This window comes from Poecilia formosa, unplaced genomic scaffold (genome assembly GCF_000485575.1).
Source record: "Poecilia formosa unplaced genomic scaffold, Poecilia_formosa-5.1.2 Scaffold437, whole genome shotgun sequence".
Taxonomy (NCBI): domain Eukaryota; kingdom Metazoa; phylum Chordata; class Actinopteri; order Cyprinodontiformes; family Poeciliidae; genus Poecilia; species Poecilia formosa.
This window is the reverse complement of record NW_006800376.1, coordinates 138,326-158,667: the sequence shown is the minus strand read 5'-3', so window position 1 is coordinate 158,667 and position 20,342 is coordinate 138,326. Positions and strand designations below refer to the sequence as shown.

The following is a 20,342-nucleotide window of genomic DNA, read 5'->3' as shown; positions in this document are numbered from 1 at the left end:
CGTGAGAGGAATGAGACACATTGGACAGATAGTCCATCATAGAGACACGCAGGACATAAAAACACAGACAGAAACAGAATTAGAAAAACAAAGCCATACACAAAGTATGATCCCAGATGTAAACCCAGAACTAAGTTAACAAATATGCTCATTAAGCTAACTTCTGTCTCTGAAATCTGAACAATTAGAATCTGACAATATAATTAAGAATGCATTTTTTTCATAAAATATCTCTTTTTTGTTGTAAGTTTACATTTCAAGTATTTTTAAAAAATGTTTTATGTTTAGCATTTATTTTTCACCTTGGTTTTAAAAAAAAACAGTTTCTAAATAATTTCAAAGATCATCCACATGAAAATGTTCAAAATAAAGAGACAAACCTGTGGGTATATTTTCCGCTCTTTTATTTTCAAATATTAATAATAAAAAACACACCAAACAGAAATAGAAAAGTCACTCATTTACATTGCACGAGTTTTTTTCTTATACAACGTTAGCACCTTTAGGACAATCGGTTCAAGCCACATCTTTTTCCATTAACAATGCGGCTTATTAAATTTACAACATTTACAAACAAAATAATCACATACTTTGTAACAAGTCAAGCTGTAATGGAATGCTTTTACTGATTTAATTCAGAAACAAAATGAAACAGTAGAAGAGAGAATCATAAAGATAATGCAAATGAAATGGCAACAATGGAGTTAAATAATACATCAAATAATTATTATTATTATTATAAAGTTACATACAACGCACTGTATGTGCTCATTTTAAATGCTACATATGAACCAGACAAGTGAAATGTGTCTGTTGCGCTGTTTTATTTTTTTCCCCACCTCTCCTGACATCTGACAAAGCACTTCCTCAGATTTGTTACTTCACACTGTACACACCAGCAGACGCTCCAGCCACAACCGTTGGCTTTTATTATCCCTGTGATAGTGATCTGATGTTTGCGCACGTCCAGACGAGTGCCGGGCCTTTTGTTTTGTTTTATGACCATCTCTGCCGAGTTGCCATGGGACCAAGGCCCTGGGCCCCAAAGTCTAATCCTGTCCACTGTGTCGAAATTCCACACGCCGGCTGAATCATCCCAGTCTCACCGTCGTACTCCCAAATGTTGTCATAGTCCACTTCCTGGTCATCTGGCTCTGTGGGTTCGAGGTAAGAATGGCGATCTGTAGGTGAGAGAAGATTCCCATGCGATTAGTTTCAAACAAACTTTTTTTATGATTGTACGAACTTGGACAAAGTCCCAGGGCGGGCGTGTCTTTGTCTTGTTTCACACTACAGCCGCAGAGTAAATCCTGAGGAGTAGCATGCCGCAAAAAAACTCATTGTTACTCTTCTAAATGAAATGACATGTCAACAACCTGCCAAAGAATGTCTTTATAACAAATTTCTATCAGACGGTTCTGTTGTGTGCTGTCAGTCACAAAGAAGATGTATATCCTGTCTGAACGATGATCCTCTTAATTATGGGACGTCACACGAATAGGCCACGCTCCAGAGGCACGTTTTGAACACTTGATGCACCTTCACTTCTGTTACATTTCAACCATCTGTCATATTGCTGAGAGCTCAAACAATCCAACCTGAGTACATCCAGTGTTAAATTAGCCATTTAGTTGTGTCGAAGTTCCATAAATCACATTTATCACAGGTCTAGATTTAAAGGGTGCCAATTATTGTGCCTGTTTTCCCAGCCAATCATCAAACGCAGCATCCTTGTCATGATTAGAGGCACTTACTGTATGCATGTAGTGCCTTGCAGAAGTATTCACACCTCTTGACCCTTTTCACCTTTTGTGCCGTTACCACAGATTTTACGTGATAGACCAGTGTTTCTCAACCCTGGTCCTCACCGCCCCCCTGTCCTGCATGTTTTAGGTATTTCCCTTCTGCCACACACCTGAATTGTATCTCTGGGTGATTAACAGGCTTCTGCAGTATTTGATGGTCATGCAGTCATTTGAATCAGCTGTTCTGGAATAGAGGCACATCTGAAACATGCAGAGCAGGGGGGCTGTGAGGACCAGGGTTGAGAAACACTGTGATAGACCAACCTTGAACCAGGTTGTTATCCCGGTTTTAAGGTCATGGCTTGGTATCCTTTAATCACGGAACAACATCAGGGTGTATGAGGATTTTTAAAATATGTTAAAAACATCAACAAAAATTACTTCAAAAGTAAATGAGATTTAATGTTCAAAAACTTAAAAAGTGGCATGCATAGAACTGACGGAGATTTGGTTGGATTTTCTTCATTTTATAAAGAAGCTTAACCAGGCATAACCAATGCTTAGGTAGATAGATTATACAACAAAACAACCACTGTCAATGTCAGTGTTTAGACATTTTGAAATAAGACTGTGTCCATATTTGAGAATAAAACACTTTCAAATCAATTTGGAGTTGTTTTGCTATTTTGATAACTTAGTTTCCCAGCTGCACCTGAACGCAGCACAACTGTTGGGTAAATTCGGTCTCGTCAACGGACGCTACAGGTAGCTATTTGGACTTTTCTCCAGAATCTGGAATATTAATATTCAGCCTGACGTTGTTTTAAGTGAGTAATTCAGTAAAGTGCAGAATAGCTACGTAACTTCAAAATGTTGCCGTAGATTCTGCGTGTGTCTGCGTGATTCTGCGTGGTTGGAAATAGCGCTGAATTCGCCCGATACATGAGCGTCCCGAATCGGCAGAGCTGTACCGGTGATACCTCGATTCGTGATCGCTCGGGATATTACCACTACAGCATGAGAATTGCTGAATTTATACTGAGATTAACACCAATGGACATCATGTCTTTAATAGGTGCTTTTTGAAAGCATGTTGATTTCCTCGATTTTAATTAAGAGCATCGAACAAAAAGGGGACTGAGTACAATTGGACACTTTTCTTATATTTGTTTGTGAAAAATATTTTAATCCACATCTTTTTTCCTCCCACTTTGCATTTGTGGTTCACTTTGTGTTTGTCTATTTCATGAAATGCCAATAAATTGAAGCTTGCTTGTGTAATTGTACAAAATGGGTAAAAGTTAAAGAGATATGAAGACTTTTTTTATGAGCACACCTTAACCCTGGAGTTAAAACAGAAACCAATGAGTACAAAGGAGTTTTTTCATAAATTCTTACCTAGTGAGTAGCTGTAAGGCGCATGAGAAGTGTTCGTCACAGAGCTTGATGGGAGATGCATCTGTCAGCAGATGTGAAAACAGGAAAAAAATCAACAAACAATCACCATGTTCCAAAGCGTGCCTTTCACTAGCAGCATCTGTTTAAATATCCCCTTCAGCACAAGTATATAAACTAGCTCTCCTTCCTCATAGTGCCCTGGTATTTCTCTTTGAAGCCTAGCATTCCAGAAACTGGAGCATCCCGTTTCCTGCCTCACCTGCTCTTGGACGTGACCAGGCATCGGCAGGAGCTTCAGCCTCGACACGGCCTCTGCTCTCTGCTCTGCTTGGCTTTGATGCATTTCCACATCTAGGCCTGACACCTGTGCCTGGGTGTTGGCCAGGACCAGGTTTCTCCCTGTGCGTCTGCCCATGGGGGGAGTGCGTAGCTGGAAAGACGAGGGTAGGAGATGGGCGTCCTGATGGTTGTGTTGGATTGGTTTGTTCCAGCTCTTCTGCTGAGAGAGAGAGAGAGAGAGACAAAAAAATCTAAATATTTGAAATAAATGCGTTTCTGTGCCTGTAACAAGGCTTGTCTTCTAGAAACAAGGCTGCCTACAGTTTTATCTGGCTTCACATTATTTTTGTGAAACATCCTCAGAGTAAATAATTCCAGCACTAACAATGTCCTTGAGTTTGTTGGTGTGCACTGCTTGATATCAGACAGTCTCTTCAGGTGTAAACTGAAACTAACGATCCAGTGTCATTGACCCACTTACCACTGGCCTGGCCTCCTCCAGGCTGAAGATCTCTGGGGTGCAAGGCTCATCGTACAGGGGAGACAAGGGCTGACGCAGAGCGCACAGGTCAGAGTGGCGTTGGCTGGCGCTCAAAGAGTAGTTCAGGGATGTCTGTGGTGTGCTCCAGCTGTTAGACTGATCCAAACAGAATCAAATGTGAGCCAAGGAAGCAAAAATTAGTGCAATTTCCTCAGGTGCAGTATGTTTTTAAGTAAACATTTTGGATAATCTCAGATGAATATCTGAAGCAGAAGGGCAGTAAAAACACCTTGTTTATGAATCATAATAGATGTTAAATTATATGCTTGATTAAACTGATTGATCTTTCAACCCCAGTCTGTATTTCCCCCATCTGTTAACCCCATGAGATGAACCCTCCCACGATCTGGCTACCGACCGTTTCTATTTCAGTTCCTGCACGCATGGTATGTAAAGTGAGCCAACAGTCTCAAAGGGAATATTTGGTTATGGAGCTCGACGCCAGACCGACTTACCTTGACCAGCGGGGCTTTGTCCAGCCGCTGAGGGCTGACATGGTGCAGGGCGGAGTAGGGAGTGCTGTAGATCTGAGACAGCGGGGCGCTCTCCGCAGGCTGCAGGTAGGAGCCGTGCTGCGGCGAGGAGTAGCGCAGCGACAAAGGTCTCGGGTCGCGGTCCGGCCTGGTTTGGGAGGACATGCTGTTGGTCCTGCTGCCCAGTCGGGCCGTCTCGACAGAGGAGGGACGACTGGAGCTGTACTGTAGGGAGCAGGAGTCACATTCAGGAGGGAAAGTCAGCCATGCGAGTTTTCTTGACACCCCATAGACTTGACTCAGTGGTGTCATATTCTGTTTTTAGTTAACAAAGTCATTTGAGAGTTGGAGAAAAACATCTCCATCAAATTAATTGGAAGAGTGGTGGTTAAGGTCAAAAGTTTAGCAGCAACATTACTTCTGGGCACTCGGCCCTCTTTTTAAGCTAATTGGACGGGCAGGGAGGATGCAAACTCCACGTCTGGGGGAGTTTGGTCAGAGGTCCTGATAATGCAGAGAGCCTCTGGACTTCAAAAGAACACAGAAGTTTACAATCAAACTTTTTCTGCCGACTCAGCACTTTGAGAAGTGCATCTGAAGGTGATTTTGTCGTTTTGTTCTCCGTGTTATGGCTCACCACCTGAACAGTAGTAACAGGAGTACCTTTGGGCTTAGCCCGTGCTTAATCATTTATTTGATGAAAGGAGTCGCTCAGTCTCTGAAATGCGTGCCGGTGACACGAGGACAACTAACTCCAACCATATTAATTGTTGTTTGTTTGATTAGTTTAAAACTTTAAAAGGGATAGTTAAGGATTTTACAAGCAAGCAATTAGTATTTAACGTGGAACAGATGGCTCTCTTGGATTCTTCATTGAGATTGAATCCAGATTAGTCGAGCTTGCTGAGAGAAAGACTGACAGGGTCCAAGACCAACGTGGACCTCTAACATCTTAAAACAACTACAATATCAAAAGTATTGTTGTGGTTTAAACCCTAAAACTGCTTTCATATATGCACTGGGCAGATCTAAAAGCAGAAGCACCTTTAAAGGCAGGAAATAGAGGAAGGCTTTTCTGTTCAGAGTAACATAAAATGGGAAGATTGTTGGTGAAACACCACCTCCATTCTCCACTTCCCCTGCAAATAGACATCAGCTTGTCTACAATAACTATAAAAGGCAGCCGTAATGGTACTTTGAAGGTTAACAAAATAGAGTTTTTCATAAATTGCCATGATGTTTTTAGGATTACACCTGTTTTAAGAAAACAGAAATCTGCTTTGGTTTTGGCCACTCTTGGACTATAACGTCTGTTTCAACCCATGGAAACCAGCTAATCTGGACTTTTGCAAAAACTCACTTGAATAATTATTGATCTATTGTTTGAATGAGCAGGACAAGGTTGACTTACACAGAGAGGCTCAGCGTATCCCGGAGACATCAGGTTTTCCTCATGAACTGGTACCTGAAGGTTCAAGGACCCACGCCCGCTTGGCGGCTGGCTGTATTTGAGCGACTCCGCTCTTCCTTGGCTGTTTCCACTCCATCTATCGAACTTTGTCGCTTGCTGGAGATGAAAGAATGCAATGTATTACTACCTAGTAATACAAAAACATGGTGCAATTATTTTCCCTAAATACTTTTCAGGGCCCATGCTTTCCCCACCACGTGGCTCTTATTCCTGCTCTACTAGTTTGGCGGATGTATTTGCTCTTTAAATTCGCCATCAGCTGTAGACGGCACCATCATGCTTCTCTGACCGTGACAGGGAGCAGGCCTCACCTCTTTGTTTGTTGGCGTGTATATGATGTCATACACGGGGGGTGGGGGGCTGAGAACAGGGACGTCAGCGGCTTTGAACTGCTGGATCCAGTCACAGAACTCTGTCCTGTCCAGACAGGACACCACTATGGGGTTGATCAGCTTGCCTGTGAAGAGCGGACAGAGAAACAAAGACCGTCATTCGGTCTGCTTGCTCACTGGAATGTGCTACAGCCAGAACATTATTCACCAAGCGTAACAAACCCCCCGACCCCCCCTCTCTCATTCATCGAGGGGTTACGCTCTGTGACGCAAGACATTTCAAGAGCTAGCCACTTAGCATAAAACACATAATGTTCCCTTATCAACGCTCCAGTGCTACTGATTCAGCGCACCTACCTTCGATCATAAAGGTGTTGGGCTTGACGTCCTGACAGGGAGTGGTTACTGTAATCATGTTGAGTGGAAGCTTGCCCTGTAATCAGAAGGAGACTTTAGAACAAGTCCTTTATGCAAACACATAGACTAATAGGAGCACAATCTTTAAGTGGAAGAGTATAAGGAGGTGAACATTACCTTATAGAAGAGCCCGTTGCTTTCCTCTGATAAGATGATCAGGGTGGAAGGGTACATCACCAGCAATCTGTCACTTTGTTCCTGTGAAAATATGGCAGTAATGAAGCACTTTTTCCTTTTCTCTTGGCAATGATTTTATCATGTAGTAAACGTTCAACTTTCAGTAGCTTCAAGGTTTTGTTTAAAGGTTAAACCGTGAACACAGTAGACAATTCAGTTGTCGTTCTCTTACATACAGAAGCTAATGGCTATGACATTCTAGCTCATTATTTTAATACGGTAGAAATAAACTTTGGTTTTGGTGCGTCTCAGACTAGCTGTTATCTTTAGCCTGTTGGACCAGCTAGTCTGGATTAATACCAAATGAGGGCTCCAATGGAGTTACTTACTGCATGTAAATATGAAGTGTGTGAAATCTCTCTAACCTCTAATATTTATTTTAAAAAGTATCATTAGCATAAACTGGTGCCATAAAACAACATTTTATAGTTGTTTTATGACAGAAGTCCACTTTGCTTCAAGATCAACTAAAACAAGATTTAGTTGATCAAAACAGTTTTTTGTTTTGCATGTAAGATATTAAATGCCTGCACTCTTTTGACAGAACCTCTAGAACGTCTAGGGATTAAAAAAAAGATAGTGTTGGCATAAGTTGATGGCGATTTCTGACATAGTCCATCTTGGACTTGACTCTCCTATCAGACCACCGTTTAGCTTCTGGGAACAACTAACCAGGATTGTTACGAAATGAAGATGCCAAAAGAGTGATCTTCTGCAAGAAAAAACATTAGGTGCCTATGACATTTTAACAGGACTCCGTTTAAAAAAAGTCTAAAACTACACCCTTAAGGTTCTGAAAAATAAACGGGCATCTAAATTATTCATGAGGCAAGAAGGCAAACCCTGAGAACTCGAGGAGAGAAAAGACAGTGAGATCCGGTGCAAAGAATAACAAATGACAAACTTCATGCTTTAATTCTCCTTTGAGAAGTTCCCCGTAAGATCTCGGGTCGAACCAGTTCATGGGGCATTGAAAGGTGTGGCAGTCTGACAGAGTTTATGTTTCCTCTCTCTTGGAGAGGGCGTGTCTCTGGACAGACAGCTGACATTCCAGCTGTGAGGTGAGTCGAGTCGCTCTGCGAGCCGAGCAAATGCCAATCTCACGCCCAGGCCCTAAATCACATCAATGGAGCTGCTGCTGCTTCCCATGAAGAATTAACGGATATTCATGCCAGACATGTCAGAACTTCTGCTTTGATTAGCTGCTGTGCGAAGCTGCTGTAGCAATATTTATAGAGCTCTTATCTGATTCTCTTCACTGATAGGTCTTGCCATCTGGTGAAATGCTGCCAAATCTGAGGTGCGCTTCTAAGGAACAGCATGCTGCATATTTAGACTGTAGGAAAAATATGGACTCCTCCCGTTTAATTCGCCCTTTGCATTGTGTTGAGGTAATGCAGAGTGTTGCGCAATTTGAAAACTATGAGTCACCTGTCTTCGGAGCTGATGTTATCCTGCTTTTATTCAGCATGAGAAGAAATTCCCACACTTTGGAAACATATTTGTGTCATGAATTACACTCAGCTGTACTTCACCGTGTGTTTCCAGAAACATGCGAATTTCTGACCATCAGCGGTGATTCACTCCTGATAAGGAGCGGTAGAGTCATACCTGGCAGGGCAGATGCTGCAGTCGGACTTTGGTGACGTAGGTGATGGGGCCGAGGCTGTCCCTCTGAGAGCCCTCCCACTCATAGATGGGCTCTCTGTTGATGGAGTTCCTCAGCTCCTCTCTTCCTTCAGATTTGTTCTGGTTTAGCTGCAGAAAGGTAAATTGAAGCGGGATTATCAAGTGTGAATGATCACGATCTGATTTCTGTTCTTGGAATAGAAAAAGCCTATTTAAACATCTACTGCACTAGTGAGATGTGTTTAGAATAAATTCATTTTAAAGTAAACTCACTTTTCTTTAAGTGAGTGAGTTTGGGAGGGTTTCTTTTAACCCCCTAATCTTTCTGTTCATGGTGCATTGCAGCAAAATAAAGTTGGTTCTTTGTGACTCTTCAAATGTTTTGGTTATTGCTTTTATGGACAAGTTTAGGCGAGTAGCAGTTATGTTGTTGCTCAGTATGGACCATTTGCACGTACCAGGATAAACCAAATTTTTAAAAATGCAGCAGTTTGAAGTAACACAAACATTTCATCACATTAATCCCAAGATTTTAACTGTTTTTTAATGAGATGCGAGTGAAAGTGCAGGAGTAACAGACATGTTTTCAGGCTGTGTTGTGCCCCTCTGACAACTGTTGCTGCTCACTACCAGTCAGCTGGCTAAAATAAGGTCCTCATATATATATTGTTTGCAAGCTGTGATTCGACTGCACTTATTGTGCTCTTTGCAACTTATTACTATGTTTTAAGCCTCTTTACATGTCTTTACCAAAGGTGCTGATTATACTATATGGTGCTTTACTTTTGTTGTTTTGTTCTCTTATGACACATCCAGGCTTGCGTGTTTCATCAACCTCCTGTGAGGTTGGGGTCAGCATTTAAAACCCGTTCAGTTTAAAGTAGGTCGTAATGCGGTCCAAGCCTCTCCCTGTTGTGCAGGGCTTCAAGGAAATCCAGCAGCGGCCTTAAGTGACTCACTGTATTTGCACACTCACACATCCTGTTTTATCAGGAGTGGCTGGAAACAAAAGCTGAGGTAGATTAAAATATACAGTCAAGCAGTGCCTTTGAATTCGGAAATAACATTCAGAAGGAAAAGTAACTTTTTCCTTCTGTGACTTACTCTCACTCTGGTGTAATTTTCAGGTTGGATGGCAGTGCCTCCGTTCTGCTCGATGCTCTCCTTGAGGAGGCCAAACCACATGTCCATTTCTTCTTGACTGGCGCAGTAGACGATGATGTGGTTCAGGCTGACACCTGACGGACGGGATTGAGAAGAAAACGAGTCATTCAGGGGCGCCTTTCAGTCACGTTAGCATAAACAAGAAGGAAATCACTCTCCAACTTTGTTTACTGCAGGTTACGCAACAAATGCAGGAAAAGTTAACACATGCAGACCACATGTAAGCTCCTGAAAGCCCCCGTTGACCTGCTGTGTTTGGTATTTTAAAGATTGGAGCAAGAGCTCCCTCCCACAGACTGCTCTTACCCAGAGGGGGCGAACAGTGCCGGGATGATCCAAGCTGCAATCCCCCTCTACCTATCAGTCCTGCACATACCACAGATAACCACCAGAGATATTTTGTTTCATTTCAGCCTGTGGCTTTGTACTCTAATAGTCTGGAACCGAACCGCTGAACGTTGACCGCTCCGCGATAAGCAGTAGCTTGGCTGGGAGTTGTTTTTCTTTTTCTGGCTTTAAATTAAGGGGCCTTTGCTGGCAAAACTTGAACTGTTTCACTCTTTTAAAGGTTTTTTTTTTTTTCCCCTACTAAATTCCAGCAAGATGTGAGTATTTAAACCATCGGTTAGTTTACAGAAGTTACAAGCTGTTGTTACAAGCAATTATCCGTCATTAGCCAACTTTCACAGCCACATTAATTTAAACTATGCAGGGTCTTCCGGGAACTCTTCAGCATCCTCCGGAGTTGCGTTTGCTTCGTCACCTCCTAACAAGCCAACATTCATCTCGCAGAGCAACTCTACGTCAGGTCTTTCCTTTGACTCAGAACTTATCCTTACTTCCTTCTTCATGTTTCCTGTCAGCGAGGCCTCCCAAATGGAAAGAAAAAGGGTTCGTACCAAAGAATCTGAGTGCTGAAACACAACACTGGAATGTGGGAAGTCTGATCTGAGAAACTGCAGGGCTAATTTACGATAAAAGGAACACCAAGGAGTTTATATATTTTGACAGCAAAGACTTTAGGCGGATGGAAATGATGAGGAGCTACAATAACAGAAACCTTACACTGTCACGACTGAGGAAGATTATCCCAAAGTGGTTTTCGTTTGCTCGTTTTCTCAAAAGGAAAGCAGCAAATTTATATTTCCAGCAGATATTGATCTGCAGTTTTTGGCCTGCGTCATAGATCATGTGAAGTGACAAGGTTAAGAGCGGTAGCCGGGCTTTTCAGCACGACAGCTGGGCTGACTGAGGTGCACCTGTTGTCTAACAAGCAAGGCTTTTAAGACCAGTTTATTCCCAACCCCCCACCCTCGCCTGACCGATGGGTGAAGGGGTCCGGGCTCTAGTTAGTCTGGAGTTTGACTGGAGGTGAAGAGATGAGGAGGGTCACGGCACCTTTGAATCACTGAAACAGGATAAAACGGGGGAGGCTGAAACCTGAAAATAGTGTGTTTTAAACCGATAGGAAAAAATTTTTTGAAAAGATGTTGAAATCTCACTGTAACTTCTAAACCCTCTGGATTTTTATTGAAAGTGATAACCAATAAAACACAACCGATGATTATAACATACCAGCGCTCTGTGCCAACACCTGCCTGGATTGTTTCTCACAAAGACAGACTTACCGTTTATTTGGAAGGCATATTCCTCTGGTTGGCTGTGATTACAGTTCTGCTGCAGGTTGCAGATAGAAAGCTCCTTCAATGGTAGAGTTCCCTGTGCAACGTAACGAGAGAATATCTTAAACACAAAGCCACAAACAAAAGCAGCTGCCCGACATATTCTGCATTTATGCAGGTGGAGTGACTGTGTGGAAATGAAACAATGCTGAAGCATGACCCAGTTAACAAGCAGTATAAAAATACATTTTCTGGAAAGTACGGGGAGAAAGAAGGGTGTTGATTGGCTGTTATAAACCACCATTTATATACCACAGATGAAAATGCATGAGTCCATGCATGCTTTGTGTATTTTGGCTTACAAATAGAGCACTAATACCACTACTAATGATAATAATTTTAACATATACAAAATAAAGCCTCATTATCATCATAGACGTTAAACAAAAATGGACAAAGATGTTCCTGCTTTTATCAGGGTGGTCCTTGAACACCACAGTAAATACAATGTTATCCAATTACCACCACATAGAATATAACAGTAGGAGCTACAACAGGACTTGAAACTGGCAATGCAGGATTGGTGCAGGATACAGTGTAACTAGGGGTTCCAGTTTTATTTAGATGTTTAATTTTCCAAGTTTGAAGTTGGGGGGGAGGGGAGAATCTGAAAAGTCTTTAGAAACTTACATGTGGAACGGAAAAGATTTTCACCTCTTCCGATTTCAAAATGTACAGATGTATTGTTTCTGCCTGTGATTCTAACAGTGGTTGACTTCGTCAGCGAACATTCAGAAACTAAACAGCTTTTTAACTCGGAGCTGAAACATGATTGTGTTTTAGGTCAGAATAGCTAATAAATTTGTGTTTACCTTGCACATTTTCCACTGAGTAAAACTAAGGGCACCCCAAGCAGCACCAGTGGTTCTGGTACCACAGTTTGAACTAACACTTTTCCCTGCTCTGTTTGTGATGTCATTTGGATCAGATTTTTACAACATTAAGGGACAAATCACCATGTTACTGAGGTCAGCCTGTGTAAATCAGTGATGAATCCCTGTCTGTCTTCTTTCTGAGCTCGTCTGCAGTCTGACTAACGCTGCGCGCAGGTGCGTAGCCGTCTCTCTTCGGCAGGGGGTTGAGTTCCCAGCATGCACAGTAAGCGGATGATTAATGGCCGCAGTCGCTTTACGAGACAGCTGAAGTAACTTAATCATACTTTCTGTTTACCAACAACGTGCTGGTTGCCCAGTGGGGGTACGCATCAAAATTTATGAATTCATAAAATCAAACTTGTAAAAGTTAGAAAGATTTACATAGCTGAGACACTGCGTATTTGAAAAGTCCTCACCTGATAGGTTAGCCCGGTTGTGTTGTTGGAGACGAAATGAAGATATGATTCAAAGAGATCCAGGTAGCAGTCGTGTATGTCCTGCAGAGGAGTTGGAACGCCATTAATTAATCAATTTAAAACATAGGATGAGAGAGAAATGTTTTAAATGAATCATAATATACAAAACTTAAACCAAAAAAACTGTTACAGTTAGTTCATTCAGCATTGGATGACTCACAAAATGTTCAAGTTGGACATTTCTCTGTTAAAGTTTGTTAAAATACATTGTGTTCCTTTGCCATTGTGACGCGATTCCTGTAATCAATCTTTGGTCCTACGCTTCTGACAATGTTGTGACACAGCTCTGAAAAATCACATTTCCCACCGTAAGCAGCCGGCGTGTCCTCTATCAGCCCCTGTGATCAGAACAACTCTCTCTACCCCGAGGTCCTAACTGTGTCGAGGAGGTTTCACAACTGCGGCAGGTGAGAGCATGTCCAAACACAGGCTTGCAATCTTGCTTGATTGGCACCGAGTGGATTATTCACAACCCAGCCACCACGTCAAAACCTAAGGGTGGTCTCAAAAACTGTAGAGCAGGGGTGCCCAAAGTCGGTTCTTGAGGGCCGGCATCCTGCATGTCTTAGTTCTCTCCCTGGTTTAACGCACCTGGAATCAAATGATGGCTCGTTAGAAGGCCTCAGAGGAACACTGACAAGCTGAAAGGTTGTTACTACCACCAGGGAGAGAACTAAAACATGCAGGATGCCGGCCCTCGAGGACCGACTTTGGGCATCCCTGCTGTAGTGCAACCTTGTTACTTTCCACCTGTTTTGTTCAAATCTGGATTTCCCAGGCTTCGAACGGATGACTGGGATGATGTGTCATTCTGGGTTCGGTCGATGTCACAAACCGCATTGAGGAGTTGGAGGTGATGTTTGTTTTGTCTTTTGTTGTTGCTTTCCTGACATTTCATCATGCAGTCATTGCTAAATGATTTTGTTCCGCTCACCTGGCAGTGCAGGAAGCGGAATCGAACTTTGGAGCTGTGAATCATCCGTCCGAAATTCTTCACATTGATGCTGCTCTTCTTCCATCCGCTGGCCGGGTCATAGGCGAACGGAGGGTCCCATTTTATGTTCTCTATCGTCTGTAGATCTTTAGGAGACATTTCCTGCAACCAGTCACGGAAACATAAACATCCAGAAACTGTTTTAATAGTAAAAGTTGGGGGTAAAATCACTAAGGAATGTTTGTATGTCGAACATTTTTTTTTTATGTCAAATGGATGATTTATTGCTGTGTTATTGCTGTGTTATTGCTGTGTCGGGGGAGATGAAGGAGTTTCTTACCTTCCTTGGAGTGACTGTGCACAGGATATTTATGATGCTGTTGGATTTCTCCTGTCCCTCTTGGGGATTCTTCTTGCGAAACAGACGACTGCTGCACGAAAGACAAGAATGCAATTTGTTAATGCTCACAAATAAATGTTCACCATGATTCACAGAAAAATTGGCTGATTACTGGGTTGATCTTCAGATTGTCTGGCGTGTTGTACTTTCAAAGACTTTTTCCTACCAGTGAAAGCAGCATATCTTCTCACGGTAACAATACCCCTGGTTTGAGTGTGGTTACTGAGTAATTAGACTCATAAAGTTAGCTAATTTCAGTGTGTAAATTATGTCAGAGGAAGCACGAAGATGAAACTAGCTGTTTCACATAAAACTATGATTCACTCAAGCTGCAGGAAAGTGAGAGAGAGCAAGCAGCAGAAAACAGGAAGTCAGAACAGAGTACGGCTACGTTGCTTTGTTTTAGCAAAAGATGAAAGAAACATTAGCTGTGGATGAACACCGTCATTGTCATGACTATAGCCAGACTTAGAAGTGTCTTAAAGTTTTTTCTAAGTTTGAAGGTGAAAACTTTGTGAACACCTGCTCAACGAAAAACTCGGAGATGCTGTTTTTTTATGCTAACTTCGCTAACCATGCTAATTGCAAATAAATAATAACTAAAATATTTTACAATTATATATAAAACATTTGTTTTTCTGTCTAGTTAGAAAATTTAAAAAATTACACATAATTTCACATAACTCCAACCAGTAGATGGCGCTCTTCTGATGCCGTCCTTGGTAAGTTTGGAATATGCATTAACTGTGATTAACAAACACTTACACCCAAAATGGTTCAAGGTAACTTCACATAAAAGTCTGCAAGGAAGTTAAAATATCAACTCCAGAATCATTTTTTTTTTGTGTGTGTGTGTGTGTGTTAAAATAATCGTCTGAACTCCATAATGGCTGAAGTGGATTTCTATTGTTCACAGTTGGGAAAGATCATTTCCTGCTCTTGGTGGAGACAATACATGTAAATAAAAAACTGATTAAGTCTGATTAAGCTTTGCTGCAGCTCAATGACTGATAATCATGTTTTTTTTTTCCTTCCCTTTTACAAATTAATCAAAGTCACTTCCATTGCATTTACTCCATCAACCACAGGCATTTAAAAGGACAATCGGGTCTTGTGCCTCTAATGGTGAGCATATGCATAGGGAAATCAGCACTCAATGCCCCCCTTTGTTTTGCATGCAGTTCATCTGTTACCATTACTGTCACATTTTTATAAGGAAGCACGCTCGCTGCAGAGATAAAACCGTGGTGCTACTTTTTTTTACGGTGTCAGCTCGTACTTTATCTGCTTTGTCTGTGCACATGTGTGCCAGTGTCCTCGCCGTGCAACAACGCAGCCTTTTGTTTGTGTGTTGAGAACCAAGGTCTGTCTGCTCAGGAAGTCCAGCATCCAGCATTAATCATTCACGGGTGTCAAGAGAGTGATAGTGTTCCCTTTATTTTATTTTTTTAAAGATCTCTTTTTATTTTGAATTGACTCGCACACAAAGGAAAGTATGAAAGCCTCACACTGTCATGCAATCTTGCAGTTGTAAAGCTAAAGAGGTATGCATTGAACATAATAGACAGGTAATCGTTTTGCACACCCAACATTCCCCAAGTCACTGCTGTGGCATTCAGCAGAGCTCGTCCTCATTCTCTTTGGGGAATACCTGAGCCTCACCTGATACAATGTCACAAAGAGAGAGAAGGCTACAGGAAACATGAATCCCATTTAGAAGCTCGCTGTTCCCGTTTCACTTGTTGAGCTACAACTTTTTCTGCCTTTTTAAGAAAATATTATTATTTATCTAAAATGTGGTGAATCAGATATTTTAAGGTCACTCAGCATAGGATTAAAAACTGCATCCAAGCTAATCACAGTCAGATGTGACGGTGCTGAAGAGCTGGGACATGCCCAGGCATTTAATCCAAGAAGGGTGTAGGAAACTATATAGAAAACAAAATATAATCCACTTATGTGTCCAACAAGTCTAAAGTCATCAGAGTTGGTCACTCCCCACAAGGAGTTATCTTATATCAGTGGCACAACAAAACTAAAAACTAAAATTTTACGTTATTGTAATTTTTTTTATGAATAAATAAGGTCAAGCTCTATGTTTTCTTAAATAGAAAAGTGGATTTGCTGACAGCCGAGAGGTTACCTCAGAAGCGAAAAGAATGGTAACTGGATCATTGACACTTGTGCCCGGGCACGACTTGGTGTCCATCCAGTATCACCACCTGATCCACAACCACGTCTGGTAACATTCACAACCTTCAGCTCAAACTCTCGACAGATACCATGAATTCCTCCCAGCTGAAATACTGAGTCTAAACCAACAAAGCATGACATGTGCTGGGAGAATACAGCAACACAAGTTTGGGAAACCTGGGTGAGGTGAGCTCTTCTTACCTGTTTCTGCGAATGAAACTCTTGCTGGAGTACCTGAAGTTATGTTGGGGGACACATGAAATGCTGCTCCCCATGCTGCTCTGACCTGTGGGGCTTAGCGCTGCTCTGAAGGCCAAAAACAAAAAAAACAAAAAAAAAAACAAATGTACCGTCCCGTCTGTGATGGATGAGCACCGTTCAGAGAGAACCTTGTGCTCCCTGCAAAAGTCAGACTTGTTCTGTGTGAGGGCTGGGCAGGGAGAGCGTTGATGAAGTCAGAGTGTGTGAGTGTGTTGTGCGTAAAAGGGGGTGGAGTTCAGGACTGTGTCACAGGCTGGCTGCCCGGTGAATAAGCAGAAGGATTCTCACTCCCTGTGAAGCTGCCTCTGTCTGCTAAAACCAGGCCCCACAACAAAGGCAAGGGGGACTTGGGCAGAAGTGAGCCATTTCACACCTTCGGTGAGCCAAATGGAGCTTATTGTCGGGCGCTCAGTGCTACCGGGAGCTCACTTGTTGGTCTGTGTCAATCAAAGGGGGGATAGAGGGACTTACCAATGGCATGCCCAGACATGAAAACACATACACACTCGGGCTTTCTATTTATTACCGGCCTTCATCACACAAGTGTCATTTTGAAACCGAGTATCTGGGGAGTTTCGTTCTGCTTCAGGGCATTTTGTTTTCCCTTGAAGATGTGCCTCATAAATATGTTTGCATTCCATGAACACACATTTCTGTGTTTTACAGCAGTATCTTAACAGTGAAACAGAAGTAAAGGGATACATGGACATTAAAAACCTGTCTTGCAGCTTTTTAATTAGATTTTGGTCGAGACGTTAAATGGGTTATTCTGACGCATTAGCATACATTGAGTCTGGAGTCTGAACTCCAGCCTCCAGCACGTTTTTTTTGTCAGGAGTTTGGTCTTTTGCTTCACCCATCTTCTCATTCACCCAAACATTTCTCAGTAATATTTGCCATCTTTCCATATTTCCACATTATAATGCTGCCACTACAATGTTTCACCATGTAAAAACATTCTGTGAGCAATTAGTGTTTTGCATGTATGCCAGGAATATCAGCTTTGCTTACCTTCCTCCCACAGTTTTTGTACATTTTTATTTGGAGCTCTTATGATTTTCTCTTTCAATGCCTTTATTCTTCTAAGCTTTTCATAATAGCCATGTTTATGGAGTGCACAGTTTTTTGTCTCCTATCAACAAAATTTCCCACCTGAGTTGCAGCTAATCTAAAGCTACCACAGGTTTCTTGGCTGCTTCTGACATTAATGTTTTCCCTGTACAAAGAAGTGAGACTGTTATCGTTCTAAGTTCCCAGGTTTATTGTTTTTCAGAGGTGTTAAACCTGAAATGCTAAATGCTTGCACAGTTTAATAACCTCACCCTGCTTAAAAGTATGTACAACTTTCTCCTGGACCTGTCTGGTCTCCATGGAGCCGTTTGTTTACCCATCCAGTTCACTTCTTAATGTAAATAGCTCCAATGGATTTTATTTAGGAGCATCAGAGTAAAGAGAGGTGATTATAAACATATTCCACATTTTTCAGATTATTTAAAAAAAAAGAAGAAAAAATATAGATTATTGTCAATTATTCATTATTTTGTGTTTGTCTATAACACAAAACCCCCAACAGTTACTTTGAAACTTGTTGCTTGATTGTGATAAAATATAATATAAAATATAATAAAGTGTGAGTACTTTAAATATATCCAGTCTAACTGTGTTCATGACGCTGGCAGATATGAAATATGTTTTTGTTTTAAAGTCAGAGAGAGAGAAATGTGTGATTTATACTCAAAAGGTCAACATTTTCATCAAGATAAAAGTACATGTGGGCAGCTTTTAACCTAATGAAATATAAATTTGACCCACAAGAAAAACAATCAACTCTATTTCCTAAATCAACTGATTTTTTTTCATCCTATTATTTCCTACTCGGGGAACTGGGTGAAAACAGACACTATGGAATATTAATCTATTTTAACAGATTAGCTCTTTAACTTCCTCATTTTCTCCACTAATAGATTCTCTAGTCTTCTTCACTGATGACTCACAACAGAAAATGTCATTTTTTGAAGAGCTTCCTCCTTAAATGGACAATGTTAAAGTAATTTCGTTGATCAGAGCAGTCAAACTGTCATGGTCACGTTTGCTTTGCTCAGTGTTTTGGTCACTGTCTTGTGGTGAGCTGCTGCATTTTTGTCATGGCATTGCAACGCATGCTGCGGTTTGTCAGTTAACTTCAACCAGTTCAACCAGTTGCCGGCTGAAAATTGATGCACCTGAGGCTCCAACAGACATGGAGGGTGTTAACAGGAGCGTCTTTGTCAGGTCCAGATCACGTTTTTTAAAATCCTATTTGATAGTCAAAAGTTATGTGAGCTTTAAATAAGATAAGTTAAACTTCCTGATTTTTCTTTTTTTTTTTTTCCTGATTGATGACCTTTTGATAAATAAACAAATTCAGGCCTGGAAAAAAAAAAGAAAAAAAAAAAAACATTTGTAGACAATGAGTGCCCAAGTCCAGACCTTGAGAGTTCCTCCACCTGCAAATTTAAGATGCATCTCTGTTTCGACACACCTGAAATCAATTAGCCAAATTCTCTCATTAGCACACAGTCAGTCTAGGAAAAGACATCATGCAGTCAAACATAGCGGTGGTAGCATGATGGGCCTCAGACGCTTTACTGCTTCAGGACTTGGACAACTTGCCGTAATTGATAAGATCATAAATTCTGCTCACTAGAAGAAGAAAATTCTTAAGAATGTCCATCCGGGATCTTACCATCGAGAACATTTGGGTTATGAAAAAGGAAAAGGATCTGAAACACACCATCCCGTTCACTTCTGAATAGCACATAGTTGTAGTGGTCTATCCAAAGTCTTGACTTAATGAGATACTCTGCCATGGTCTTTAATAGGCTGTTTAAAGACCCTCCAATATGGCCAATATGGCTGATTTAAAGCAATTCAGCAAAGACGAGTGAAGTTAAATTTCTTCACAGCGATGTAAAAGACTTGTTGCCAGGAATTACTCATGTTTGCTGAAAGTCTCTGCTGGCACATGTTAGGTTCAGGAGCCAATTGTTTTTTTTTTTCTCATTAAGTCAGGTGAGTCAGGAAGTTTTCTTCTCTCATAAAAAAAAATGACGTCATTAGTTGAAAACTAATGAAACTAATGAAATTTAACCAACTAATGAAATATAACCAGGGTAAATTTCATATTCACCCTGGTTATATTTTTGTTGTAACTTTGATGACCATGGATTTCAGAGTTACTAAAATCAGTCAGTCTGTGAGGGGTAAAAAAAACAAAAAGAGGAAAAAAGTAACTTTGAATGTTGCACCTTTTAATTAGAAACTGATTCCTACATATTTTGTCACACGAATGCATTGACAGGCATTGTGTTTGGAATGCCATCAAAGCATTGCTGTGATTCATGAGAAATGTTTCCAACCCCGCTTGCCAACAGCAACCCGTTATCATGGGAAAAGGAAGAAAACTCTAAATGTGTCTTCAACGTATCCACCTGAATATGTTCCATTTCAGTTTGAGGCTTTTAAAAACCTCAATGCGACGCTCTGGCAACATTACAATGGTAAGATTATTAGGTGTATTATCTACACTTATTATAAGCTCACAGTTCAAAATCAGACCTGTACGGTAGCTAAAGGTGTAGTAAACAAGAAAGAAAAAAAATGCTTTGGATACATTTCTTTATTATTTTTTAGCTTAAAATGTTGCTGTGATTTTACACAGCAACATTTTAACAATGTAAACAAGGCATGAAAATGTACCTTCCTGGTTACAGTTTATAGAAACACATTGGCAACAGTAATCCTACATAGAAACACCATGCTGAAAATAGCAGAACTGACGCCCCTGATTGTTGAGCCTTGCTGGAACTTAATCCTCTAATTTGATTGGCTAATTTGAAGATTACCTTTAAGTGAA

The 20,342-nt window shown here is 41.2% G+C and overlaps 1 protein-coding gene across 3 annotated transcripts; it reads right to left on the bottom strand.

Moving 5' to 3' along the window:
• Positions 1 to 387: 387 nt before the first annotated feature.
• On the bottom strand, positions 388 to 16,640 carry plekhn1 (pleckstrin homology domain containing, family N member 1). Of its 3 annotated transcripts, none has more exons than XM_007577321.2 (16): positions 16,388 to 16,640; positions 13,934 to 14,024; positions 13,594 to 13,755; positions 12,600 to 12,680; positions 11,255 to 11,345; positions 9,567 to 9,700; positions 8,445 to 8,591; positions 6,774 to 6,854; positions 6,597 to 6,672; positions 6,219 to 6,364; positions 5,848 to 6,003; positions 4,419 to 4,661; positions 3,904 to 4,059; positions 3,403 to 3,639; positions 3,144 to 3,204; positions 388 to 1,181 (listed from the first exon to the last, which is right to left on the bottom strand). In XM_007577321.2, the coding sequence occupies exons 1-16, from the start codon at positions 16,459 to 16,461 to the stop codon at positions 997 to 999; spliced, it is 2,121 nt and encodes a 706-aa protein (XP_007577383.1). In that variant the 5' UTR covers positions 16,462 to 16,640; the 3' UTR covers positions 388 to 996. The 3 variants fall into 3 exon arrangements, with proteins under 3 accessions (XP_007577383.1, XP_007577381.1, XP_007577382.1); XM_007577319.2 differs by having other exon boundaries at positions 3,403 to 3,642; positions 16,388 to 16,639; XM_007577320.2 differs by having other exon boundaries at positions 3,403 to 3,642; positions 13,934 to 14,021; positions 16,388 to 16,639.
• Positions 16,641 to 20,342: the final 3,702 nt, after the last annotated feature.

Bases quoted from the DNA above. Each gene is read 5' to 3' on its own strand.
- plekhn1 (XM_007577319.2), bottom strand. From the start codon at position 16,461: ATGGGGAGCAGCATTTCATGTGTCCCCCAACATAACTTCAGGTACTCC. The intron at 13,756-13,933 runs GTAAGAAACTCC...GACTGGTTGCAG, and splicing joins GCACAGTCACTCCAAGGAAG to GAAATGTCTCCTAAAGATCT. The intron at 9,701-11,254 runs GTAAGTCTGTCT...CCCGTCCGTCAG, and splicing joins ATATGCCTTCCAAATAAACG to GTGTCAGCCTGAACCACATC.